Source organism: Bombina bombina, chromosome 2 (assembly GCF_027579735.1).
Source record: "Bombina bombina isolate aBomBom1 chromosome 2, aBomBom1.pri, whole genome shotgun sequence".
NCBI classification, from domain to species: Eukaryota; Metazoa; Chordata; class Amphibia; order Anura; family Bombinatoridae; genus Bombina; species Bombina bombina.
In genome coordinates, this window is record NC_069500.1 from 463,886,753 (window position 1) to 463,909,951 (window position 23,199).

General features: G+C 37.6%; 1 protein-coding gene across 1 annotated transcript in view; it reads right to left on the reverse strand.

The window, feature by feature from the left end:
* Positions 1–23,199, reverse strand: part of MYO18B (myosin XVIIIB) — a 1,229,288-nt gene that overhangs the window by 214,419 nt on the left and 991,670 nt on the right. Inside the window, exon 40 of the mRNA XM_053702090.1 lies at positions 8,455–8,640. Within this exon, the coding sequence (XP_053558065.1) occupies positions 8,455–8,640 (186 nt within the window). The remainder of the gene's footprint in view (positions 1–8,454; positions 8,641–23,199) is intronic.

A 23,199-nucleotide genomic window follows, 5' to 3' on the forward strand; every position in this document is an offset into this window, starting at 1 on the left:
GAGTGAAATGTAAATTTTGATGAATTAAAGTGCCCCTGTTTTTAATCAAATTTTTAAAAACCGGGCACTTTAGCATTAAAATTTACATTCACTTTAACCTTCTATGCCAAAATTGCTGACCTCACCACCATATGGTTTAATCCTATATACACTAAAGCCATTTTCTTTAAATCTAATGGCCATATTCCCAAATGATCTGACTTATCACCCCATTCAATAGTTAGACCTGACAAAAACTGACCCCAGGAGAACTTTCACTTATTATCTCACCAGACACTTTCCCACCAGAAAACCAGAAACTATTATGTTTTTCTTTTCAAGATTTAGACGTCATAACCATAAATGTCCTAAGTTAATTCCTTTCCCATCAGTCATTAGCCTACAGCCCCAGAAACTCCACTGGATAATTACGCCATGGTTGTGCTTAGTACTGCTGCCTTGCACTGGCCAGGGTAGGGGGCTGCCGACGGACACTGTTACTATGCTGTTGTGCTGCCAAGAACCCCCAATGCTGTGCTGAAGAAAAAAAGAATATGGCGCGCACAAAGTCTTGATATGCTGAGCTGAGAGTTAATTGTGCTAGAATTAAGATTTTTACGATCATCAGGTTGCACTAGTATTATGAGTTGAAAGTAAATTGTTTTCGCTCTCGTGCTAACCCGACAATTGCAAAAATCCAAAGTTAGAACATCGTGTGCACGTTCATGTATTTACCCCTAAAAGTCAATCACATAGTCTCATTTGTGCTAACCCAACATGAAAATATGAATATTTCACATTCAAATGTTCTGCACATAGCAGAATATGTTTTATTTATTCATAAATAAACATTTCTACATATATCTGATGGTATTTTGGTAAATGTACTGAGTACATGAGTAGCTCAAGCCTAATTAACAGAAGTTTTATATTACAGCGTAACAGTTATCATAACTATAGCGTTAACTATTTATCTAAAGGGCTACTGCATTTAATCTCTCTAACCAGCCAGTTGGTGGCAAAGTGTAATCAAACATCTAATATACTGTAGTATAATAGCTACAATTTTTTAGCGATTATTCATTTTTCTATTATTGGACATACATATGGGGTACCGAGTGATACAAATATTGAGTAATATGGTGGTACAAGTGCAACTTATAGACACAATATGCCATATGATGCTAGTTACTACAACGACAGTATCAATAACTGTACTTAAATTGCATCAGATGCTTTGACATAAAAAATATATATACACTATGGATATGTTATAGCTTACATAATGAGCCAATGATCCCAGTGACTATTATTTTCAAATACACGTGTTGTTGAAGCACTACACTATCATTTGATCAATAGCGTCCTTTTGACTATATCTGGTCTGTTCCATATAATTTGTGAACTACTATAATATTATCCCTGATTAAAGGAAACTTCACGATATCTTAGCATAACCACATTGTGCTATGACTAAACGTTTACTCCCTGCAATAATTGATTTGTGAAGCTACAATTATTATGTGATACAGTCTAGACCTCCACATTATTTAACCAACCACAATTGCAAAAACCATATGTACTCCTGTTCTATAAGTAAACCCTTATCTACTATAAGGCTATCATACCTTAGAGGCCTCCTCAACTACACAGATTAAGGGTTATTATTATACAACTACTCCATCCACTATTAAAAGTTATGTTTTAATTTAGTTGTTTGTCATTTCTGCCTAGTAGTCAGGGCAGTGAGTGCTATATTCCCATTCTTTGGTGGGAATTCTCTCTTTATTCCCACGTTCTTTGTTGATTAATATTCTTGGGTTTGCATGCTGCAACCGCCTTCTTTAAATCCCACCAGATGTTTTCTATGGGGTTCAAGTCAGGTGACTGTGATGGCCACTGTAGAATCCTCCAGGACTTCTTCTGCAACCAAGCCTTGGTAGAATTTAAGGTTTGTTTGGGATCATTGTCCTGTTGGAGGGTCCAGTGTGTCCCAAGATACAGCTTCCTCACAGACGGCATGACGTTTTCTCCTAGGATATCCTGATACTTCAATTAATCCATCTTGCCTTCCACACGCTGCAGGTTTCCAGTGCCAGAGGATGCAAAGTAGCCCCAGAGCATCACCGAGCCACCACCATGCTTAATTGTAGGCAAAGAGTTCTTTTCAGCAAATGCTTCATTTTTCTTCCTCTAGACTTAACGCTGGTCCATTGGGCCGAAAAGTTCCAGTTTTGTTTCATCGCTCCACAGAAGAGAATCACAAAACTTCTTAGGCTTATTTATATGATTTTGAGCAAACTTGTCTTGTATTTTTGGGTCAGTAGTGGAGTTCTGGCATGGAAACCTTCTGTGTTTAGTATGCGCCTTACTGTGCAAACTGAAACCTCTTGCTGCAGGTCTTTTGCAGTCAAGGCTTTTTCTCAACCGGCTGTCTCAGAAATCTGGTTGCAGCCGTTGATAGCTTCTTTTTTCTGTCCTGTCCAGGTAGTGTAACCACTGTTCCTTTAACTTTGAACCTGGGAACTATGCTTCCAACTGTGTCTCTAGGAACATTCAGTGCCTTCGTTATATTTTTGTATCCTTTTCCTTGTATGTGAAGGGTGATGATCTCTTCTCTTAATGTGTTGAGCCATTCTTTTGACAGCCCTATTTTTAACATGCAGTCAAATGCGACACTCAACAAACCCCTAGCCAATTCAGGTATTTTGTGTGTTCTAGCTCAAGCACACCTGATGCAACTAAGGAAGCCCTTGATTAGTTGCATCAGACATGCTTGAGACAACACTAGTTTTGCATATTTGTGCTGTTGTGAAGGATTCTATTCAGGGGGTTGAATAATTTTGAGACTGCAGAATTCATTAAAAGTTGCATTTTCAGTTGAATTTGGGGAAACCACTTGAAGCATGCATTGTGTTGAGCTTTTTCAATTGCTTTTGTTTGATTTGTTCATCGCAAAAAGCTGAAAGCCTGTACATTTTGACAATAAACTATAGGTAATATAGATAGATATATACAGATATGTATAGGAATATCGATTTAGAAATACATAGATGCACATACATGTGCAGAACATTGGAATGTTACATATTTATACATACATAAAACCTTTATTAAAAATGAGGGTATGGAGTTCACCAGAGCTTCACAGATTGTCACTGGAGTCCTCTTCCACTCCTCCATGATGACATCATGGAGCTGGTGGATGTTAGAGACCTTGCGCTCCCCCAACTTTCATTTGAGGACGCCCCACAGACGCTCAATAGGGTTTAGGTCTGGAGACATGCTTGGCCAGTCCATCACTTGCTTCACCATGCTTCTTTTGCAAGGCAGTGCTCGTCTTGGAGGTGTGTTTGGGGTCGTTATCATGTTGGAATACTGCCCTGCGGCCCAGTCTCTGAAGGGAGGGGATCATGCTCTGGCTCAGTATGTCACAGTACATGTTGGCATTCATGGTTCCCGCAATGAACTGTAGCTCCCCAGTGCTGGCCCAGACCATGAAACTCCCACCACCATGCTTGACTGTAGGCAAGACACACTTGTCTTTGTATTCCTCACCGGGTTGCAGAGACACACGCTTGAGACCATCTGAACCAAATAAGTTTATCTTGGTCTCATCGGACCACAGGACATGGTTGTCTTCAGCAAACTATTTGCAGGCTTTCTTGTGCATCATCTTTCAAAGAGGCTTCCTTCTGGGACGACAGCCATGCAGACCAATTTGATGCAGTGTGTGGCATATGGTCTGAGCAGGCTGACCCCCCACCCCTTCAACCTCTACCGCAATGCTGGCAGCACTCTTACGTATATTTCCCAAAGACAACCTCTGTATATGACGCTGAGCACGTGCACTCAACTTCTTTGGTCGACAATGGCGAGGCCTGTTCTGAGTGGAACCTATCCTGTGAAACCACTGTATGGTCTTGCCCACCATGCTGCAGCTCAGTTTCAGGTTCTTGGCAATCTTCTTATAGCCTAGGCCATCTGTATGTAGAGCAACAATTCTTTTTTTCAGATCCTCAGAGAGTTCTTTACCATGAGGTGCCATGTTGAACTTCTAGTGACCAGTATGAGAGAGAGTGAGAGCAATAACACCAAATTTCACACACCTGCTCCCCATTCACCCCTGAGACCTTGTAACACTAACGAGTCGCATGACACCGGGGAGCAAAAATAGCTAATTGGACCCAATTTGGACATTTCCACTTAGGGGTGTACTCACTTTTGTTGCCAATGGTTTAGACATTAATGGCTGTGTGTTGAGTTATTTTGAGGGAACAGCAAATTTACACTATTATACAGGCTGTACACTCACTACTTTACATTGTAGCAAAGTGTCATTTCTTCAGTGTTGTCCATGAAAAGATATAATAAAATATTTACAAAAATGTGAGGGTGTACACACTTTTGTGAGATACTGTGTGCATATATATATATATACTGTATGTATCTATATGTTAAAGTACTTTGCCTGCCATGCCTTTGAGCACTTATAACTTTTTTTGTGCAATATTCTTTTGAATAATTTTTATTAGATGGTGTTAGTATGAGTGTAACTATACTTTTTAATGTATTTTTTATGTGTTTTGTGCAACATTTTTGTTTTGCAAAACAGTTAATCACAGGACGTGGTAATCATTCTAGCGTAAATCGCGATGGCCTGTTTACTTTCAACTTGTAATACCAGTGCAATTTAACCTGTGCTGTAACGATCACGAAAACCCAGTATCGCTTGCTCGCAATTATTTGTTCTCCACTCATAATCTGGCCCTAAGTTTGGAAAGTTGCACTTTTAACTATCTGTTTACACTGAAAATAACTAGCTGAACCTACAAATAAATCTGCTGCACCAATCTTTATACAATTTCGCTTACAGGTAGATTTTGTTGTCTAGTAGGTGCTTTTTTGTTTGGAGAAAATCATTGGTTGCTATGATACAAAGGTTTTAGATCTCTTATTTTGATATATTTAAAGCATGATCATTAGAAGAACACATAAAAAATAATTGCTCATAAGTAGCAATTGGCAGCATATGTTCATGTGTAACCTCGAGTTTTTTGTAGCATGTGTAAATAAAAAAGTGTAAGTCAAACTACACAAACACACATGCACTCACTAAATAAACAGCACACACACCACAAACACACCACACAAATATTACACACAAATGCATACAAACACAGCACACAAATATTACACACAAATGCACACAGAAACATCACAAAAAATTTACACACAAATGCACACAAACACAGCACACAAATATTACACACAGATGCACACAAACACAGCACACACTACACAAATATTACACACAAATGCACACAAACACAGCACACACTACACAAATATTACACACAAATGCACACAAACAGCACACACTACACAAATATTACGCACAAATGCACACAAACACACCACACGAATATTAAACACAAATGCACACAAACACAGCACACAAATATTACACACAAATGCACACAAACACAGCACACAAATATTACACACACATGCACACAAACACAGCACACTACAAAAATGCACACAAACACACCACACAAATATTACACACAGATGCACGAAAACACAGCACACAAATATTACACACAAATGCACACAAACACAGCACACAAATGCACACAAACATAGCTCACACTATACATCACACAAATATTACACACAAATGCACACAAACACAGCACATACTACACAAATGCACACAAACAGTACACACACACATGCTAAACAAATGCACAACACACACACATACACATTTTGCACACTAAGAACGTTGAAAATTCAGGGAAAATATGTAAATTTGGCAATCAAATGTTAAAAATGTATGGAATTCCCTGTATATTGTACATATTGTGTTATATTAATACATTTATATATATATATATATATATATATATATATATATACACTCTGATTTGGATAACCTTATCTAGACCTGTATAATAAGTAGTGACTTTCATATGATCATTCTAATGTACCATGTCTCTGTCTCCTGAGCTTTCTCCTGACATAGCCCAGTCACAAGAATCTAATGACTGAATAGGAACAATTTCCACTTTTGAAAGCATGTGCAAACCCAAGAGATTTGGTTTATGAGCTAATATCAGCATCCAGTGTTTAATACTGACCTGACAGCAATCAGTTATTACAAGGGATAGACTTCTAAATTGAGGTAATAAAAAGAAGTCAGATCCAGTTAAGACCATACTGTCCCGCTTGGAGAATTGTGAACAGCGGTTTTCATGAAATGTCAATTATTTAAGCATTTAGCACTGTGAAACCTAGGATAGTCGACAATTTACTGAATATATTGTCACATTGTATTCTATTTGCAGAATTGCACAAAAATACACCAGAGCACTTAAAGCACTCTTATTGTAAACACTGATCTTCCATTTCAATATTATTTTGTACTGAAAGAATGACACTGTTCAGCAATTTATACTTAAATATGCAATGACAAATTAAATTAAAGTGGCCAGCCCCCCACTAAGGGACAGTAAATGTAAAAAAAATAATGTTACATAATTCTGCACTATGTTAGATCAAGTGCTTATAATGTTAACTCCCCCCCCCCCCCCAACAATCTGAGGGCTAGATTACAAGTGGAACGCTTGTTATTGCTACCACAAGCACTTATGGAATTAACCAAAGATCAGATCTTTAGTTAATTTTATAAATGAACCCAAAATAAAGTTTAATGTTCTTTATTACAAAAATAAAGTTAGAAGCATCTTAATTTTTTAATAAAATAACTGCAATAAGCAGTTATAAGGAGCTAAAAGTGGCAGCTGATGGGTGAAAAAAGCGGCACTGAAAAATGCCTTTACATTGCGGTCTATGGGAACTGTGTTTTCCCATTAAATATATATGTATGTGTTAATATGTGTATATAAACAGATAACACATACATATATATGTATATAACTATATACATAAATATTTATATTTGCTGCCATCACTGCATTATTTACACCCTTCGCTGACAGCACCAGAAGGAGGCTCTCATTGGAGCCTAAGGAAGTGCGCTCTCATGAGCTCAATGCTTCCTAGCAATGCGAATCTGAGCTTGTGTTCGTAATGCGCTTAACTTGTAATACCAGCGCAAACGATATTTAGCGCTCCACTTGTAATCTAGCCCTAAATAATTGTTAATACCAACATTTGCATGTCAGTTCTAATATAATAAGCACTTGATCTTACTTGAGCTAACAAAGATCTCTAAGCCTGAATGATTTTTTTTTGTCTGAAATTTTTAAATAGGGGCTAGTCCTCTTAGTATGTAATTATGTTAGATCTAACAAAGCAAAGCAACTGACCTAATTTAACAAATATCTAACAAAATATATAACTTTGTGTTCAATTTAGCAAATAAATGTCAATACCAACCTTATGAATGAGATCTATTTTACATTTTTGATTTGGGGGGTTGAGAAACACTGGTTTAAAGAAAATAACCAATACTGTATGTGTATAAAACAACATGTAGTTGTGTCTTATCGATTACAATACAACTACTAGCATATAAAGCCCTGTAATTGGCTGAGGCTTCTGTGCCTGTGAACGAATAGGATTTAATCATGAGCAGTTAAGCAGCCTTAAGAAATTGGGATAAAATAAAACTGCAGGCATCTGATCATGCTGCGCTAATGGGAGATACCTTTATCATGAATAGCCAATGCTAAAAACTGAGCAGGTTAGGACCATAATCAAAGCCTTATAGAATAAAGTATGTTTATTGCCTCGAGGAAGGTGAGTTTATAATTTCATAGTAAAGCTTAGCACTATTTAAATAACTGATTATTATATTCTTCTATCTTTGTATATTCCATACACGTCATGTTTTACAATGTGATCCAACAACTGAAATAGCTTCAAAATGCAAACTCAGTGCCTGATTATCTAACATTTGCTGGATTAGACGTAAAACACCTGACACTCGCAGGGGTTGCACTCAGTGAATTCTCTATAAAAGGGGCTGACCCTGTAAGCTGCGAGATATCTCCTAACAAAAGTTATGGAGCTCACTAGAAAGGGAATCTTCACTGGGGAGAGCAAAGTAACAAGGAGCAGGTGGGGCATTTTAAAAATGAAATACTGTAGCCAATACAAATCAGATTACCTTGTTTTCAGCGTATAGTATTTTTCAATTGCCTATATTTTGTTATCCATGTATTTCTCTTTTAGGGATATGTGTTTTGCGAACATTGACACAGCACCGCAACTTATAGTTTGTGAGAAAAAAAACAAAGATCTGCAGGGGATAAATGTTTAGAGAAAACACCAGACATGAGAGAGAACAACTATGGAACACCCCCGTTCCATACTTTCACTGGAAATTTGGGGAGTTAATAGGAAAGTAAGATAAAGGTTTTAGACACGGTGTGCTTACATTGTTTTAGAAAACTGAGGAAATGTGGTTTAAGTTGAAACCAAAAGCAAAAGAAATGAATTTACCAGTTCTACACGTCTGCGGCAAGCCTCCATCTCTCTCTGCAGTAACTCGTTCATCTCAACTTTCATCTCTTCCATCCTGAGCTGGTAATACTTGGCATTCTCCTTCTCCCGAGCCTCAGAATCTGCTGCATTCTCCAGCTCTTCACCCATTTTTATCACACTGTCCCTCAAACGTAAAATCAACATCTAGCCGTAATAAAGAAACAATTTCTAAATTAGAAACGCGTCTCACAACACAATACAATGACTGTTACAAAGCCTGGGATTTTCTTGTCTAGTTTTCTTATATAAATTCATTAGTATAAGCAGTAAATTATTAAGTAATAGTTATTTCTAATTAAGGATCACTATGTAAATGATTATAAGTGCCTATTTCTATAAAGATACTAAATTGAAACCTTAAAGGGACATGAAGCCCAAAAACTTTCTTTCATGATTCAGATAGAGAATACAACTTTCTAATTTTTCTTCTATTATTTAATCTGTTTTATTCTCTTGGTATCATTTGTTGAAGGAGCAGCAATGCACTACTGGTTTCTAACTGAACACATGGGTGAGCCAATGACAATCAGTTTATATATGCAGCCACCAATCAACAGCTATAACCTAGGTTCTCTGCTGCACATGAACTTGCCTAGATAAACCTTTCAGCAAAGGATAACAAGAGAAAGAAGCAAATTAAATAATATAAATAAATTGGAAAGTTGTTTGAAATTGTATTCTCTATCTGAATCATGAAAGTAAATTTTTTGGGTTTCATGTCCCTTTAATAATTACAATTTATTGGCTATATTGTGCATTTCTCAGCATAAATGTTGTGTAAATGTAGAAAGCCATTACTTTGATTTGTTTTGATGTCTGAAGCATATGTCAGTAGAACTCTTGGCATATCATATGAATATATTATCTTCATTTGGGAAGTAATGGTATTAAATATAATAAATTATATGTTGTATAAGTTACATTTTGCCAATACAGTATATTTTATTGATCAGTCTGTTTGGAAAAAAAATATGATACCATTTAAAAAAATGTCACACTGATGGTACACTCCTTTAATTGACAGTTTTAAGAATATAATATAGAACAGTCTTTCTCCATATTTCTATAACTATTGTCTCTTGATTTATATGAATATGGCTACAGGTCTAAAGAAAATGGTATCTGTGTGATAGACGTTCAGTTCAAAAAGTAATTGACAGTAAACCAATAAGATATGTACCTCTACAATCAGGAAAATGTGAAATTTAAAATATAACTACATGGGTGTCCACAGGAATTAATATAATATTATGTTTGTATAATAAAAATGACAACATGCGCAGCAGAAGATTTTATTTTAAAAATATATAGGAGCCTATATTAAAAAAAATATTTGCTTACCTGATAAATTTCTTTCTTTCCGGATATGAAGAGTCCACAACGTCATTCAATTACTAGTGGGAATATCACTCCTGGCCAGCAGGAGGAGGCAAAGAGCACCACAGCAAAGCGGTTAAGTGTCACTTCCCTACCCATAATCCCCAGTCATTCGACCTAAGGGAAATGGAAAATGAATAACACAAAGGTGTAGAGGTACCTGAGATTTAGTCAAAAATAACTGTCTTAATAAAGGGTGGGGTCGTGGACTCTCCATATCTGGAAATAAATAAATTTATCAGGTAAGCATATATTTTGTTTTCTTTCCTAAGATAAGGAGTCCACAGCGTCATTCAGTTACTAGTGGGAACCAATACCCAAGCTAGAGGACACAGAATGAACAGGGAGGAAGAACAAGACAGGCAGACCTAAACTTTGGAAAAAGTAAGCAGAGAGGACCAAGTTGCAACCTTGCAAATCTGTTACACCAAAGCTTTATTTTTGAAAACGCAAGAAGAGGAGACAGCTCTAGTGGAATGAGCTGTAATTCTCTCAGGAGGCTGCTGTCCATAAGCAAAACGAATCATACTTGTCAAACAGAGGGAAAGAGAAGTAGAAGTAGCCTTCTGACCCTTACGCTTTCCCAACAAACAAACAAACAAACAGGGCAGAAGGATTTTAGATCATGCACAACATCCAAGTTGTGCAACAGACGATCTTTACGAGAAGAAGGATTGGGACAGAGAAAAGGAACAACAATTTCCTGATTAATATTTCTATCTGAAACCACTTAAGGAAGAAACCCAAATTTAGTACGAAGGTGAATCACACTGCAAAGCCGAGAGTTCCAAAACTCTCAAAGCAGAAGAGATAGCAATAAGAAACAAAACCTTCCAAGATAGCAACTTAATTTCTATGGAATGCATTGACTCAAACGGAGCCTGCTGCAAAACTTTAAGAACAAGATTAAGACTCCAAGGAGGAGCAACAGTTTTTAACACAGGCCTGATTCTGACCAGGGACTGACAAAAGATCGAAAATCTGGCACATCCGTCAGATGCTTGTGTAACAAAATAGATAATGCAGAAATCTGACCTTTCAGAGAACTGACTGACAGCCCTTTCTCCAGACCTTCCTGGAGAAAAGACACAATTCTAGGAATCCTGACCCTACTCGAAGAGTAGCCCTTAGATTCACACCAATAAAGGTATTTACGCCATACCTTATGGTAAATATTTTGAGTAACAGGCTTTCAAGCCTGGATCATGGTCTCCATGCTTAGACAGAACTAAGCATACAATCTACAAGCAGTCAGCTTCAGAGAAATGAGATTTGGATGGAGGAATCGACCCTGAGTTAGAAGGTCCTTCATCAGAGGTAACTTCCAAGGTGGCCGAGATGACATCTTAAATAGGTCTGCATACCAGATCCTGCAAGGCCATGCAGGAGCTATTAGAATTACCGAAGCTCTCTCTTGTTTGATACAAGCAATAACTTGTGAAAGGAGCAAAAATGGAGGCAACAGGTAGGCTAGAAAGAAATCCCAAGGAACTGTCAGAGCATCTATCAGAGCGGCCTGAGGATCTCTTGACCTTGAACCATACCTTGGAAGCTTGGCTTTATGCCGAAACGCCATCAGATCTCACTCTGGCACCCCACACTTGAGGGTTAACCTGGACAACACCTCCGGATGGAAAGCTCACTCCCTGGAATGAAATGTCTGTCTGCTCAGGAAACTCGCTTCCCAGTTGTCCACTCCAGGAATGTGGATGGCAGATAGAAAACAATTGTGAGCTTCCGTCCACTGAATAATCCATGCCACCTCCCTTAGGGCTAAGGAACTCCGAGTTCCTCCCTGGTGGTTGATGTAAGCCACTGAGGTGATGTTGTCCAACTGAATCCTGATAAACCGGGCTAAAGATAATTGAGGCCAAGCCATCAGAGCATTGTAAATCGCTCGCAACTCCAAGATATTTATGGGGAGCGCAGACTCCTCCGGAGTCCTTAGTCTCTACGCCTTTAACGAATCCCAGATTGCTCCCTAGCCTAGCAGGCTGGTGTCCATGGTCACAATCACCCAGGAAGGTCTCTGGAAGAATGTACCCTGAGACAGATGGTCCTGAGAAAGCCACCACGGGAGAGAATCTATTGTCGACTGGTATAGATCTATCCTCAGAGACAGATCCGAATGGTCTCCATTCCATTGTCTGAGCATGCATAATTGCAGAGCTCTCAAATGGAATCGAGAAAAGGAAATGATGTCCATGGAAGCGACCATCAGACCAATTACCTCCATACATTGAGCCACTGATGGCTGAACAGTCGACTGAAGAGAGAGGCAAGAGGAACTTACCTTTAACTTACCAATATGTCATCCAGGTATGGCGCCACTGCAATTCCCCGAGACCTGATCACTGCCAAGAGAGCCCCCAAAACCTTTGAGAAAATTCTGGGAGCTGTGTCAAACGGAAAAGCCACAAACTGAAAGTGTTTGTCTAGAAAGGCGAATATCAGGAATTTGTGATGATCCCTGTGTATGGGAACATGAAGATACACGTCCTTCAGGTCTATGGTCGTCATTAACTGACCCTCTTGGACCAAAGGAAGAATGGAACGAATGGTTTCCATTTTGAAGGACGGTACCCTGAGAAACTTGTTGAGGCACTTTAGGTCTAAAATAGATCAAAAAGTTCCCTTTTTTTTGGAACCACAAACAGATTTGAAAAGAATCCTAGACCCTGTTCCCTTACTGGAAGTGGAACAATCACTCCCAGGGAGGAAAGGTTCTGAACACAGTTCAAGAATGCCTCTCTTTTTACCTTGTCTGCAGATAATCTTGAGAGATGGAATCTGCCAATGGGAGGGAAAGTTTTGAATTATATTTTGTAACCCTGAGATACTATGTCCACAACCCAAGGACCTGGGACATCTCATCTCCACACTTGTAACAAATGCATATAATACTTGAATTACTGAAATTATATAATTTCTTGAAAAATAGAATATATGGAGATTGTTTTCAATACTTTTATACAATACATAATACATCCACAAATTAAGTTGCTATTATTGGTTTTTAAATGTTTGTCCCATAACAGGAGATATTTAGATGTCCAGCTTGTATACTTAACTATTCTCCAAATGAGTAATTTACTTTATGAAGCTTAGGTTAACAACATGTTGGATAGTGAACTAGGAACTGAATATAGTAGCAATATTGTTAAGCTAAGTTTCAATATAAATGCAGAGTGACATGTCATACAAACATGAGTAAAGGCAAGATCTCACTGCTTCTAATTAGGTACAAAGTCCGGTCCCTTGCAGTATGGAAGAAGCGGATGTAGTTAAGGCTAAACACGCTGGAAACATAAACAGACGTCTGCGGTGGAGGTAGATTCACATGGCCATAATGCAAACAGGGAGTCAGCTGTGTAAGGAGGAGGTGTTTCAAGCTGAACACGCTAAGAGTAGTCAGTTGCTGTGATGTCATGGAAGCGTGTATGGGATGGTAAAGCCAATGAGAGAAAAAGGTTCAACAGGTAAAATGGCTCTGTATCTTGCACAAACAAAAGAGATTCCTCAAAAGTAAGAATCAAACTCCAAAGCTCAAGGATGATAATGAGTAAAAGATTATCCCTAAAGTGGAATAAGGGGAAAAGTAAATAAAGAACAAACTCCCACAAAATAGTAAGGGTTAGGTGGGAGCTGGGTGAATGCAGAAACAACTTCAATACCAAGCCTGGTATAGAAGTTCCTGTCAGGCTTTATAGGTTGGTTTGGAAACACACCTCTAAAAGGTAAAGGTAAAACACACCTCTTAAAGGTAAAGAGTCATAATATGTTACAGAGTTCCCCCTTAAAGGAACCGCTCCGCAACTCAAGATCTTGGATGTTCTGGATTTCTTCTGTAGAAAATGGATACCAGTCTAGGTGCTGAAAGGTTAGGGGAGGGTTCCCATGAGTCTTCTTCAGATGAGTAACCTTTCCATCATACAAGATATTAGAGGGGGTCAGAAATTTTTCTAAAGTCTAAAATCTTTTCAACTTCAAACTCAGTGTCAGGAGCAATAGGTAGAGATTGAGTAGGGGAGTTCTGTGGGTTACGGAGGGCTTTGTAAGGTTTTAGAATAGCAACATGAAATGTTGGATGGATCTTGTACTGAGGGGGAAGATCCAAAGTGATGGCATTCTCATTCACCACTTTAAGTACAGGAAAAGGCCCAATATAGAATTTGTTGAGTTTTCTACTGGGTACAGACAATCTGGGTTTTTTTGTTGCCAACCAGACTTACCATATTTTTTGTCTAAGTTGGGATTGTTTGATATTATCTGCAAGCAGAGCGAAAGTTTCTGACATAGTATTTGTGATATCATTTACTATAGGACAATCACTTTGTATATTGGGATATAAATGGAAAGTTGGGTGATAACCATAGTTGGCAAAAAAAGGAGTAGTTTTTATAGTCGAATGGTGGGTATTGTTGTGAGCAAATTCAGCTAGAGGAAGTAGAAATGACCAGTTGTCTTGATGTTGGTTAGCATAACAGCAAATGTACTCTTCTGACCACTGGTTAGTACGCTGCTTTTGTCCACTCGTCTAGGAATGGAAAGCAATTGATAGTCTGTGATCTATTTTCAAGATCTGACACATTTGTTTCCATATCTGAGAGGTAAACTGGGTACCTCTATCGGTTGTTATACTATTTGGGATACCATGTAGTTTAATGATATTGGAAATGAGTAGTTTGACTGTTTCCAGACTTGTTGGTAACTTGTGGTAGGGAAAAAAATGTGACATTTTAGTAAATAGATCAACAACAACCATAATAGTGTTGTTTTTTTTCAGATAATGGTAGGTCAACGATGAAGTCTATTGTAATTTCCTTCCATGGCCTATCAGGTATTGGAAGTGACATTAAATATCCAGTGGGTTGTTTACTGTCGATTTTAGATATTGTACAAACTTCACAACTTTCAAGATGTAGTTTAACATCATTAATCATATCAGGCCACCAATAAGATCTAGTGATGAGTTGCATAGTTCCCTTAATTCCAGGGTGTCCCACTAACTGAGACTCATGAACTATTTCTAAAATGGAACCTGTAAGTTTGGGTGGTATGTAGATTTTATTGTTATGGTGATATAAACCATCCTGGTTCTTTTCCAAATCATATTTATTTTTGGTTTGGTCTAGATTTTGTTCTAGTCTAAGTTTGTCGGGTGAACTGATAACAGCACCGAGAACAAGGGATGGAGGGATCAAGGAACCGTTACAAGAGTCATGTGTGATTCTTTGTGGTAATTGGGATAATATATCCGCCTTGGTGTTTTTAGATGCAGGTCTATAGGTAATGGCGTAATTAAACCTGGAGTAAAATAAGCTCCATCTTACTTGTTTGGATGTAAGAGTTCTATTGGATTTCAAATACTGTAAATTTCTGTGGTCAGTGAATATGACTATAGGCTCTTTAGTACCTTCAAGTAGGTGTCTCCAAAGAATAGGTGCTTTTCCAAAGCTTTTTTTTTATAGCCAGTAATTCTTTTTCTCCCACATGATAATTTATCTCTGGTGGAGAAAATACTTTCGAATAGAATGCTACTGGGTGTATAAGATTTGTTGTAGGTGATTTTTGGGAAAGGACAGCACCTAACGTCTGATGCATCGACTTCTAAAATATATTGCAGGTTGGGATCTGGAAAAGAAAGTATAAGTGCAGTGGTGAAAGCATTTTTTAGGAATTGAAACAGTTTATTTGTTTTTTCATTCCAATTGAAAGGTATATCTGCTTTTGTGAGGTTGGTGAGAGGCTTTGCAATGTCAGAGAAGTTTTTAATACATTTTCTATAAAAGTTGGCAAAACCTAGAAATGTTTCTACCTTTTTTTTATTTTTTTGAGTTTGCCATTCTTTTAAAGCATTAGCTTTGTTATCCTCCATGTATATCCCTTCAGGGGTTATATTATATCCTAAAAAGGTGATGGAGGTACTATAAAATATACATTTTTACAGTTTAACATAGAGTTGGTGTACCTGTAATCTGGAGAGAACTGTCCTCACATGTTTTATATGTTCAGTTTGTGTTTTAGAATAGATTAGAATATCCAATAAATCACGAAAAATGTAATTGATAAATAGTTGGAAAGTGGCAGGGGCATTGCAAAGCTCAAAGGGCATTACCGTGTATTCGAACAACCCATAACAGGTTTGAAAGGCAGTCAACCACTCATCTCCTGAACGCACACGGATAAGGTTGTAAGCACCCCTTAAATCGAGTTTTGTGTAGATGGTTGCTCCTTGGAGCCTTTCTATAAGTTCAGGAATGAGTGGAATTGGGTACCGATCTTTGATGGTTCTTTTATTTAATTCATGGTAATCCACTATGGGTCGCAGTGTTTGATCCTTATTGGTGACAAAAAACATTCCTGCACCTGCAGGTGAAGTGGAGGGTCGCATAAAACCTTTGCAAAGGTTATCATTAATATACTCTTTCAGTTTCTCTAATTCAGGTTGGGAAATATATCAGATCCAGGTTTTAGTTCAATTGGACAATCATAATCCCTGTGAGGGGGTAACGTTTTAGCCTCCTTCTTGTCAAATACTTGAGAGAAATCTGAGTACTGTATAGGTATTTGATTCTCAGAGATATTAAGTAATGGGAGTGAAGGAGATAAAACCTTGAGTGTGTTGTCTGTCCAATTAATCACTGGCTGGTGTTGGCATAACCAATGTAAACCTAGGACTAATGGGAATATAGGGGATGATATTATTATTTATTATTATTATTATTATACTTTATTTATGAATCGCCATCATATTCCGCAGCGCTGTCCATGGATACAGATCATTTAAATAAAACAATAGTATAAAACTTCTAAGACTAAGAGACAGGACAGAATTTACAAACACATACAGGAGGAATTGAGGGCCCTATTCCCGTGGGAACTTACAATCTAGAAGGGTAGGAGGTTGAGAAACAGGAGGTGAGGACTGAGAGATTGAGAAAGATGTTAATGCAGAGTTAGAGGAGGGAAATGTTGTTAGATAAAAGGAATATTATTGAGTTGGGTGGTAGGCTTCTCTGAACAGAAAAGTCTTCAGAGAGCATTTAAAGGAAGAAAGATTTGGGCAAAGCCTGACAGCACGAGGGAGAGTGTTCCAGAGGGTAGGTGCTGCACTACAGAAGTCCTGCAGTCTAGCATGAGAGGAGGTGATAGCCGCAGAAGCAAGGAGCAGGTCATTGATATAACATCAAATGAAATAAACTCCTGATGATTGTGTGGTATATTGGTAAGAATTGGAATAGTTTGGAGAGTAACAGGCCCTGTTTCCAAACATTTACCATCAATAAGTCTAACAGAGACTGGTGTTTGCTTTTGAACAGTAGGTATTTTATTCCTATTTACAACACAAATATCTGTATAGCTTGCATAAGCTCCTGAATCCAGAACAGCATCAAGGTAAAGTCACTGGCTTACCCACTATAAAGAAACAGGTATTAGAAAATAAGTAGGTTTTTTAATTGTTAAAGTAAGACAATCTATGGTGTGTGTGGTCTTACCTAGTTTTTGCCTTTTGAGGGATGGACAATCTGAGACAGGGTGTTCTTTTGACGCGCAGTATAGACAGAGACCATTTTCTTTCCTACGCAGTTTCTCTTCTATAGTTAGGAGTCCTCTTATAAATACTATTTCCATGGCTTCCTCATTTGATTTACTATTGGCTAGATTACGAGTTTTTCATTTTGAGCTGTGGCGGTGCCAACGAGCAGTTTATGCTCACCGCTCACTTACATGCAGCGCTGGTATTACGGGTTTTTACAAACCAGACAAGGGCCTCTAGTTATCAAAGTCTGGTGGACCTGATCTGACAGTGCGGATCAGGTCCACCAGACCTCACTGAATACGGAGAGCAATACGCTCTCCGTATTCAGCATTGCACCAGCAGCTCACAAGAGCTGCTGGTGCAACGCCGTCCCCAGCAGACTCGCAGCCAATCGGCCACCAGCAGGGAGGTGTCAATCAACCCAATCGTACTCGATCAGGTTGATTTCCGGTTATGGAGCAGCAGTCTTTGTGACCGCTGCTTCATAACTTCTGTTTGTGGCGCGCTTGCAGGCTCGCCAGAAACACAGGGCATCAAGCTCCATTTGGAGCTTGAATAGTTGATTCAACTCAGAGGTTGAAGGAAAAAAGAATGCATGTAGATAGCACTTAACTCTCCCTATATGTCAATGTATTACATCAAGGTCTGAAGGAGTGTTAAGGTGATAAATTTAAAATATAACCTTTATTGGTTTAATTAAAATAAAGAACACACACTACAACACACAGTTAAAATTACAAAAGAATTGTACCCTAAGAACAATATGTGTAATTATTCAATGAATATCTTGAATTGTGGGACAAAACTCACGGCCTCAATAATGGGTAGGCACTGTAATAAGTGCACATGATTGTTGTACTCTCGTATATTTGTCTGTAAAATCAATATAGAAATCTTCCCCAGATATACAGGGAAGATAGTTAGCTCTCCAAATCACAAGTGTATTGGAGATAGTGACTTGCTAAAGTGTTGGAATAACAAATAATGAGGATATCAATTGTGGGTGTGTCTATATATACACATCAAAATGATAAACTAGGTCTAGCATCAGATAGTGTAAGGATATTTAGATTCAACTGTATGAATCTGGATTTCTAGACCGGTCACTAGTCAGTGGCTCATTTAAACAAAATTGGTTGAGTAATGTATCAAATATCATTCAGGTATTGGATGGATAAGATATCTTGATGCTGTGTATTGAATTTTTCAATAGTGGGTTAGCAATAGTATCTAGTTATATAGACATATAAAGATCACATCTCATTATTTTCAGGTTGGATATTATCTTGCTTGGTGTGACTGGATATCACATACAGGTAAACTTAGAAATTCACCTGCCACTGTGTGGCCTTGGTGTTATAATTTTAATGTAAATCTTATTGGTGTGGAAGCACCAAATTATCAAAATTGTTGAATAATTTAGTGTGAGGTATATTGGTGTGAATCACTAAAGATAAACACTTAGGAGAAATATTTTAACTTTAAATATTAACACATTAAAATGGTCACTAATTTGTGGCTCATTTAGATAAAGTTTTGAAAAATCTCGTGTCAGTGTTTAGATAGTCTCCTAAATATAGCTGGAATGTATAAACGGTCAGGCTGACCCATGAATATAGGGTAGTTGCTTGTCAATGGCTCACTAGAGATATATAGGGAAATCCCTGATCATGGGTTCAGCTATTGGTTATGGCTATATTACATATAGCAGGTTGGAGTTCAAATATAATTGTTGGATTCACTACACCTCTTATAAGATTTAAATATTAGCTTGTAGATTCTTTGTGTATACCTCTTATAGTTTATAAAGTCATACAGTTAGCTAAGATGATATATAATCTTGTATGGGATATTATTTTCTGAATAACTTCAGGCAGTCCCCTATTACAGAGTCTTTCAACGTGTATTATCTTGAAATTATCGTGTGGTCACTAGTCAGTGGCTCTTTAGAATGAGATGGAGGAATTATATTTAGAAAAATGGCTTGGATAGAATTGGGTATCTTTATAATAAGACAGAAATATATAAGTGCTCAAACTATCTTAAAATTATACGAAGGTTGCTTGTCAGTGGCTCACTGAAAGATTATAGAGAAATTCCTAGCACAGCAACTTTACTTAGCTCTATTGAGTATAACTTATATATAATTCAATTATTGATGTGAAATTCACATCACCCCTTTAAATTATTTAGTATTTACTTGTAAGTATATATTTTTTAATGACTTGGTTAGTAAATACTGCCTAAGATTTTCTGTAGAATAACATTAATAAATCACAATTTTGTATAACATTATGTGTATTTATATCTTAGGGTATGAGTATTACACGTTAGTGATTTATACGTTGGTAGGGCGTTGAAAATATCACACAATTCTTTAAATTATACCCTGCTGACAATGGTATATGTAGCAAGCAAGTTTAAATGTTTCAGTTAGGTCACTGTGTTGGTGGATTGTGCTTATATACTTTGAGATTGAATTGTCAACAATTTTGCAACTTGCATATATTGTTATTGAGTTTTGATTACACTAGTAATTTAGGCTATACAAATAAAGCGTATTGTAATTGTTGTTTTTAGGTTAAAGTATGAGCCGTGCAAACCACTAGCAGTCAACCGTTGTTACCACACAGGTGTAAATAAGAGAATTGGACTTTGCACATTAACTAAAGGTCATTCGTAACTGCCACACTTATATGCTAAAGTAAGACAGACTTTCCACATAGGTCTACGATAGTAACTAACAAGATATTCAATTCTATATTGTGTCGTTAGGTAAGCAAACAGTGCGCTTTGCAATTAGCTGGATATCAGTATCAGAGTTAAAGCAGAATTAGCCCGCTGAAACTGAAAGTTTCCCACTGTATTAAGTATTTGAGATTCTATTTATAGTTTAGAACCTATCAGGCTCATTATACAAATATAGTATTGTTCTAGAGTTTAAATATAAATAGTTAATACAATATTTCTGAGGTACAAGTTCTTTTGCTACATTAAAATTCAAATGAGGGTTGAAAGGAGTTCAACACCCTCCCCTTAGGGACTTGTGATTTGGAGAGCTAACTATCTTCCCTGTATATCTGGGGAAGATTTCTATATTGATTTTACAGACAAATATACGAGAGTACAGCAATCATCTGCACTTATTACAGTGCCTACCCATTATTGAGGCCGTGAGTTTTGTCCCACAATTCAAGATATTCATTGAATAATTACACATATTGTTCTTAGGGTACAATTCTTTTGTAATTTTAACTGTGTGTTGTAGTGTGTGTTCTTTATTTTAATTAAACCAATAAAGGTTATATTTTAAATTTATCACCTTAACACTCCTTCAGACCTTGATGTAATGCATTGACATATAGGGAGAGTTAAGTGCTATCTACATGCATTCTTTTTTCCTTCAACCTCTGAGTTGATTCAACTATTCAGTTTCCGTTGATGCATAAGCACTTCAGCTTTTGGAAAATACTCATATATATATATATATATATATATATATATATATATATATATATATATATATATATATTTCCAGTATATAAGCACTCCCCAATCCTTAGTGTAGTGCTGTTGCCACTTTTTCTTTTCTAAATTTCCATTTGGAGCTTGATAGATATGCCCCAAGAAGTGAGCATTGAGCAAAATTCTGCTCCTTACCGCACTCCAATACCAGCGCTGCTTACGTTAGCGGTGAGCTGATGTAACGTGCTCGTGCACAATTTCCCCATAGGAATCAACAGGGAGAGTCGGCTGAAAAAAAGTCTAACACCTGCAAAAAAGCAGCGTAAAGCTCCTTAACGCAGCCCCATTGATTCCTATGGGGAAATCAAATTTATGTCTACACCTAACACCCTAACATAAACTCCTGAGTCTAAACACCCCTAATCTTACACTTATTAACCCCTAATCTGCCGCCCCCGACATCGCAGACACCTACATTATATTTATTAACCCCTAATCTGCCGCTCCGGACACCGCCACCACCTACATTATACTTATGAACCCCTAATCTGCTGCCCCCAACATTACCAACACCAACATTATATTTATTAACCTCTTATCTGCTGCCCCAATGTTGCCGCAACCTACCTACACTTCATAACCCCTAATCTGCCTCCCCCAACGTCGCCGCCACTATAATAAACATATTAACCCCTAAACCGTCGCACTCCCGCATCGCAAACACTAGTTAAATATTATTAACCCCTAATCTGCTGGCCCTAACATCGACGCCACCTACCTACATTTATTAACCCCTAATCTGCCGCCCCCAACGTCGCCGCCACTATATTAAAGTGTAACAATAAAATTGTGGAACTCATTACCAAAGGAGGTAGTGAATGCCAATACCATAGATACATTTAAAAATAGTCTGGATAAATTTCTGTATATAAACAAAAGTATTAAATGGGTCACATTTTAATGGGGTTATTTAAGCTTAACTGGAGCTTTTTGAAAGTATTTTAGATTTGTATAGGTTGAACTCGATGGACTTCAGTCTTTTTTCAACCTTATCTACTATGTTACTATGTTACTATGTATGTATCTAGCTTAGCATTTATTTTTATTTTACAGGCAAGTTTGTATTTATTTTAACTAGGTAGAATAGTTAATAAATAGTTATTAACTATTTAATAAACTACCTAGCTAAAATAAAGACAAATTTACTTGTAAAATAAAACCTAACCTAAGTTACAATTACACCTAACACTACACTATAATTAAATTAATTCCCTAAACTAAATACAATTAAATACAATTAAATAAAATTAGCTAAAGTACAAAAAAAAACAACACTAAATTACAGAAAATAATAAACAAATTACAAGATTTTTAAACTAATTACACCTAATCTAATCCCCCTAACAAAATAAAAAAAGCCCCCCCAAAATAAAAAAGCCCTAGCCTACACTAAATTACAAATAGCCCTTAAAAGGGCCTTTTGCGGGGCATTGCCCCAAAGTAATCAGCTCTTTTACCTGTAAAAAAAAATGACAAATCCCCCAACATTAAAACCCACCACCCACACAACCAACCCTACTCTAAAACCCACCCAATACCCCCTTAAAAAAATCTAACACTAACCCCTTGAAGATCACCTTACCAGGAGAGGTCTTCACCCAACCGGGCCGAAGTCCTCAACAAATTTGGCAGAAGTGGTCCTCCAGACGGGCAGAAGCATCCTCTTCTTTCCACGGCGACTGAAGAATGAAGGTTCCTTTAAGTGACGTCATCCAAGATGGTGTCCCGTAGATTCCGAATGGCTAATAGAATTCTATCAGCCAATTGGAATTAAGGTAGGAAAAATCCTATTGGCTGAACCAATCTGTTCCAATAAGCCAATAGAATGCCAGCTCAATCCTATTGGCTGATTGCATCAGCCAATAGGATTTTTTCTATCTTAAATCCGATTGGCTGATAGAATTCTATCAGCCAATCGGAATTGAAGGGACCCCATCTTGGATGGAAAGAAGAGGATGCTCTGCGTCAGATGTCTTGAAGATGGACCCACTCCGCGCCGTATAGATGAAGATAGAAGATGCGTCTGGATAAAGAGTTCTGCCCGCCTGGAGGACCACTTCTGCCGGATTCGTTGAGGACTTCGGCCCAGTTTGGTGAAGACTTCTCCCGGTAAGGTGATATTCAGGGAGTTAGTGTTAGGTTTTTTTAAGGGGGCATTGGGTGGGTTTTAGAGTAGGGTTGGTTGTGTGGGTGGTGGGTTTTAATGTGGGGGGGGATTTGTAATTTTTTTTACAGGTAAAAGAGCTGATTACTTTGGG